Source organism: Sinocyclocheilus rhinocerous, unplaced genomic scaffold (assembly GCF_001515625.1).
Source record: "Sinocyclocheilus rhinocerous isolate Xijiao unplaced genomic scaffold, SAMN03320098_v1.1 scaffold2515, whole genome shotgun sequence".
In the NCBI taxonomy this organism is placed as follows: Eukaryota; Metazoa; Chordata; class Actinopteri; order Cypriniformes; family Cyprinidae; genus Sinocyclocheilus; species Sinocyclocheilus rhinocerous.
Window position 1 is genome coordinate 202,052 of NW_015637115.1, and position 6,347 is coordinate 208,398.

At 36.1% G+C, this 6,347-nt stretch overlaps 1 protein-coding gene across 2 annotated transcripts in view; it reads left to right on the forward strand.

Annotated features, from left to right (window-relative positions):
• LOC107748432 (Rab geranylgeranyltransferase subunit alpha) overlaps positions 1-6,341 on the forward strand; it is a 22,302-nt gene extending 15,961 nt beyond the window's left edge. For both annotated transcript variants that reach the window (XM_016563206.1, XM_016563205.1), the window contains 3 exons: positions 4,585-4,698; positions 4,844-4,931; positions 6,137-6,341. In XM_016563206.1, coding sequence (XP_016418692.1) covers positions 4,585-4,698; positions 4,844-4,931; positions 6,137-6,285 — 351 coding nt within the window. In that variant the 3' untranslated portion in view covers positions 6,286-6,341. The remainder of the gene's footprint in view (positions 1-4,584; positions 4,699-4,843; positions 4,932-6,136) is intronic.
• The last annotated feature ends 6 nt before the right edge of the window (positions 6,342-6,347 follow it).

Genomic DNA, 6,347 nt, shown 5'->3' on the forward strand with positions numbered 1-6,347 from the left:
ACAGTTATGGATGAACACAGGACAGACTCAATGATGGCCAAGTAGAACTGTATCAGCAGCTCCTGTGGCAGGTTGAACTTCCTCATCTGGCGAAGGAAGTACAACCTCTGCTGGGCCTTCTTAGCAATAGAGTCAATGTGAGTGTCCCACTTCAGGTCCTGAGAGATGGTGGTGTCCAGGAGCCTGAATGACTCCACTGCAGCCACAGTGCTGTCCATGATGGTGAGTGGAGGGAGAGCAGGGGGGTTTCTCTTGAAGTCTACTATCATCTCCACAGTTTTGAGCGTGTTGAGCTCCAGATTGTTGAGACTGCACCAGACAGCCAGCTCTTTAACCTCCTGACTGTAAGCAGATTCGTCACCGTCCTGTATGAGGCCGATGACTGTAGTGTCGTCCGCAAACTTCAGGAGCTTGACAGATGTGTCTTTAGAAGTGCAGTCGTTGGTGTACAGGGAGAAGAGCAGTGGAGAGATAACACAACCCTGGGGGGCACCAGTGCTGATCGTGAGAGTCCTAGATGTGAGTTTGCCCAGCCTCACTAGCTGCTGCCTGTCTGTCAGGAAGCTGGTGATCCACTGACAGATGGAGGTGGGCACAGAGAGCTGTGTGAGTTTGTCTGAGAGAAGGTCAGGCATGATGGTATTGAAGGCCGATCTGAAGTCCACAAATAAAATCCCTGCATAATTCCCAGGTCTGTCAAGGTGTTGCAGGATGTAATGCAGTCCCATGTTGACTGCATCATCCACAAACGAGAGAGGATCCAGAGAGGATCCAGTGATGTATGGGATGATATTAGACTCTAAATGATTAATAGATGCACGCACAATTATCCATGTACTGCATACATTTTATACATGTATCTTACTAACCACAAACAAATGCCTTTAAATTTGAGTCTGTGGAATTCGGGATTAAATGATTGTGCAGCGATTTGTACAAATACAGACATGTTTGCGAATAAAAATGTTCTGTTCTGCATTAATATATCATAAATTGCTAATGCAAAAAGGAATCTATGCATATGTGGATCAGGTGACACGCATGCATTAATTGATGTCTAGTTCGAGTCGATCTTGTTCGGTTCATGCCATCTAGTGGTCACTGATTTTCTTTGGCTCAGCTGCGTGTGGATCACGAGCTGTGTGTGTGTGGATTTGCGCAATTCATTAACGTGTACACGATTTGAAAAAAGCGCAAATGTGCGTCACTACACTAAAACAAATGCTTTTCAACCGGTGTCTGCAGAGTTAAGAATTACATTAATGTGCAGCATTTTGTTCAAATAGAGACATATTTATGAATACAAATGTTATAGTTTGTATTAAAGTATCATGATTTGTGCATGTAGCGATTAAAATGTGCATTTGTGCATCAGGCGACACGCGTGCATTCATTCACTTCTCTTCTGAGTCGATTCTATTTGATTCATTTGAATTTTGAGACTTTCGTTCCGCCCTTTTAGCCTTGCGCAATCCACACACACACAGCTCGCGATCCACGCGCAGCTGAGACACAGAACATCAGCGACCACTAGATGGCACTATCCCCACTCACACGTGTGCATTCCATTGAGTACAGTTTTATAAATGTTACATTGTGTTTTCTTTGTTTCTTTTTGGTTTGGCTATTCTCTTCTGCCCGTAGAAATATAATAAAGTTGTTTTATTGAACTTGTTCTCTAATTTAACTTGTCTTAAGACACAGAATAGCTTATATTAATTTTGCCAAACAAGAACTTCGTGATGGTACCTTGTTTTTTTTTTTCTTTCTGTAATTCAACGGCACTTTGTCAATTATTCCTTCCTTGTAGGCTATTATTATTATTATTATTATTATGCAAAGATGAAGTTGACGATGCTGATTAGCCATCTCTGCAGTACCAGAGAAATGCACCTTTCATATAGTCCTACAGCATTGCATACGCTGCAGCCTGTTCATTATCAGAATAAATAAAATATCTGTCAATAATGTCAACCAAACATATAGATACACTATAGAATCTAGATACACTGGTTAATTAAAACAGCCCTTAGTTCAATCCGTTCCGTTCAGCCTGAGCTCGGGCCAAGCACATATTTGCTCATGTGAAGAGGACGATTTTTCATGTGAAGAAGACCATGATATATATATTTTTTTTTTTTTGGAAAGCGGGTTAAGTACAAAGCCTGGTTTACATAGGCCTAATAAATAATAGTACACACACAGCTCGCGATCCACGCGCAGCTGAGACACAGAAAATCAGCGACCACTAGATGGCACTAGCCTCAGTCACATGTGCGCATTCCATTGAGTACGGTTTTATGAATGTTACATTGTGTTTTCTTTGTTTCTTTTTGGTTTGGCTATTCTCCTCTGCCCGTAGAAATATAATAAAGTTGTTTTATTGAACTTGTTCTAATTTAACTTGTCTTAAGACACAGAATAGCTTATATTAATTTTGCCAAACAAGAACTTTGTGACGGTACCTTGTTTTTTTTTCTTTCTTTCTGTAATTCAACGGCACGTTGTCAATTATTCCTTCCTTGTAGGCTATTATTATTATTATTATTATTATTATTATTATTATTATTATTATTATTATTATTATTATTATTATTATTATTATTATTATTATTATTATTATTATTATTATTATTATTATTATTATTATTGTTATTATTATGCAAAGATGAAGTTGACGATGCTGATTAGCCATCTCTGCAGTACGAGAGAAATGCACCTTTCATATAGTCCTATAGCATTGCAAACGCTGCAGCCTGTTCATATTATCAGAATAAAATAGTCAACCAAACATATAGATACACTATAGAATCTAGATACTCTGGTTAATTAAAACAGCCCTTAGTTCAATCCGTTCCGTTCAGCCTGAGCTCGGGCCAAGCACATATTTGCTCATGAGAAGAGGACGATTTTTCATGTGAAGACCATGATTTTTTTATTTTTTTTGGAAAGCGGGTTAAGTACAAAGCATGGTTTACATAGGCCTAATAAATAGCCAACATTGTGAATATGGAAACATTTGGATTCGTGCCAAATGAGAGAGTAAGAAAGAGGATTATAGGGCCAAACAATAAAAATAAAAAAAAAAACTCCAGAATAAAGTCATTAGCCTATAATGCGAGATTAAACTAATTAAATATCCAGAAAAATGTAGAAATAAAATATTGAGAATAAAAATAATTAAATTTCGAGAATAAAGTCGTTCATCAGCATCGTCAACTTCATCTTTGCAGACACTGACTCAGAAAACAGTTTAGTAATAAGTAGCCTAAATAAAATATGTTCTAGCTATTTATGCGATCCGCTTGAGCGCGGAATAGGCTATAGCCTATAAAACGCTCGTTTAGTATAGTTTAGTTTAAGTTAATTTAATAGTTTAATTAAATATAAACGTAGACGTGAGAGCGACAGGTCTGTAATCATTAAGTCCTGTGATTTTGGGTGTTTTTGGGGACTGGAATGATGGTGGAGCATTTGAAGCAGCAGGGAACTTCACACAGCTCCAGAGATCTGTTGAAGATCTTTTGAAATACACGTTATTGTGAACTTAATTCTTCATTCACTATCAAGGTTGTAAATGATTTTGAAAGAATCTCAGGTGTCTGTAGTGTCTCTTTCTTCCAGTGTTTTCACAGAGCCATCTACAGTGTTACTAGTGGCATCTTCATGTAGGTTTCAAATCCTGGAATATATGAAAAATGAGAACAAAAAATAATTTTTTTTTTTATTTTAGTTTCAAAACAATGAAGATTTGTTTCTCTTATTTTTACTTTAGTTTTTATTTTAGTTTATTATTATTATTATTTACGGTTTAAATTTTCATTTATGAAAAAAATCTTTTCCAGGTAACAATAGCATACAGTTACAGATACAGTAGATCGGAGGTGGGAATTCAGCTTTTTATTTAACAAATCCCCATACATTCTTTGTTAGGTATTAGTTAAGTTGCATAAACACACAAAAAAATGACAACATTCTTATTTATAAAAAAAAAAAAAAAAAACACTTTTTTTCCCCCCATTTTCATTGTCAATTTTGGGTGAATGTAATGAAAAGCTTTGTTGTGGGTGTATTTTATGATGTTGTTGTTGCTATGTAATGAATGAATTTCAATGTGGCTTAAATTCTCTACCATACAAGGAAGGACAAACTACAAATAATTAATGTTTCTGATTAATTAAATAATCTTTTTCTGGGTGTGCCTATTAAAGAGTTAAAAAATAGATTAAAAAAAATAGATTTATGGTCAATATGCCATTATACAGAAACACCCAGTCTGGTGTTCTGGATGTACTCATTGTAAAAACACGCATATCTTGCTTGTTTCTATCAGCGTAGTGACAACAGCAGTCACACCCTGCTTATCAGACTACATAGATGAAAACAGGAATTCACCAATCCCTCATTTGTGCTATTTTCTTGCGTTCAAACGGTCGCTCAGTTTTCAGAGTTTCTCTTGAGGCGTTTTGAAGTGTGGAGGCCTCTTCCATTCTTTTCAGTCAATGTTACAGTGTAAGATATTTCAAGTTAATCTTTCATTTCAAGCAGTCAGACTTCTTTCTTTGTCTTTCATTCCTACAACAGAACCTGACGACCCTGTGTCACCTTGATCAGCTTCTCTTTGTGACTCACATCAACCTCTCCTCCAATCAGCTGCTGCGGCTGCCGCCTCAGTTTGCCATGCTGCAATGCCTTGAGGTGAACTGATGCTTCTTTCCTTCAGCATTTTCTACAACCAACTGTTACTCAGTCTTTCTTTTGAGTGATCACACTGGTAGCAGTGATGTAAATGGTGAAGGATGCTTCATATGTTGTGGTTTAACGCCTCTGTCAACACACACAGGTGCTGGAGGCCGATGATAATGCCATTGAAAGTCTGGAGGGACTGTATCATCTGCCTAAACTAGAGGAAGTTTCTCTGAGGAACAATCGTATCCTTTTCTCCAAAAAATCCAAATGTTTTTATAAGAAACCCCTTTTCTGGTGTCAGAGCCAGTGCCTGATTTGGCCTTGTTTCAAGGATTCAGTATTCTTCATTAATAAACCGATACAGACATATAGCAGGGCCAAATTCTGTTACTCCCCTCTGTTTTAGAAAGCATTTGGGTTTTTATATAAACCGCTGCAGATTACATTATGAGGGTCACCAAATCCGACAAGGCAGCATAAGAAGTAAATCTGTTTCACACAGGAGGGCTTTAATGTTCTCCGAATTCACTCTGGTGTTGTCTAATCTCCTGTGTCATAGTCTAGAAAGCATTTTTTTAAGATGCAAGACATTATTTTTTTGTCAAGGGTCTTTTCCAGACCCTTTATTAAAAAAAAAAAAAACGGATTTGCAAATATTTTTTGAAATGATTGCTTTGGATTTTGTTAGTTATATTACTATATTATTATATTGCTAATAATATATAGTTGTTTTTGAAAGCAATAGCTTTTTAGCAAAGATGCATTAAAATAAGCAAAAGTGACAGTAAAGACATTTATAATGCTTCAAAAGATTTCGATTTCAAATAAGTGCTGCCCTTTTGAAATGTATATTCATCAAAACAATCCTAAAAAAAATCAGTTTCCACAAAAATTATGTATATTATTATATTGTGAGTAAAGTAATAATAATATATAGTTGTTTTTGAAAGAGATACTTTTTTGAAAGAGAACTTTCTGAACCTCCTTTTGAAGAATCCTAAAAAAAAAAAAAATCATGGCTTCCACAAAAATATTCAGCATTATCAACATTGATAATAATCAGAAATGCTTCTCGAGCACCAAATCAACACATTAGAATGATTTCTGAAGATCATGTGACACTGAAGACTGGAGTAATGATGCTGAAAATTCAGCTTTGATCACAGAAATAAATTACATTTTAAAATATAGAAAACTTTTAAACTGTAATAATATTTCACAATATTATTGTTTTTACTGTATGTTTGATTAGAGAAGAGACTTCTTTTTTTTTTTTTTATTGTAGCGTATATAAAATAAATATAAATTGTAATTAATACACATTTATTTATCTATTTATATTTATTTTACCTGTTGAGAATGTTTAATGCACTGTATCGCAGTATATCTTATCTGATTGTTTGTGTTTTGGAACCATAAAAAAGGGTTTTCTTAATGCATCTTTTAGAAATCTGTAAGCTGTCTGATCTTGAATCATTGGCGTCCTGCACCAAACTGACCAGACTGGACCTGCGTGGAAACCCTGTCCACAGAACTGCCAACATAGAGTCTGAGCTGAGCCAGCTCCTGCCACTGGTTACTGCTCTGTCCCTTTGATGTGCAGCATTAGCTGCTGTGTGTGTGAGAGTGTGTGTGTGTGTGTGTGTGTGTGAGAGTGT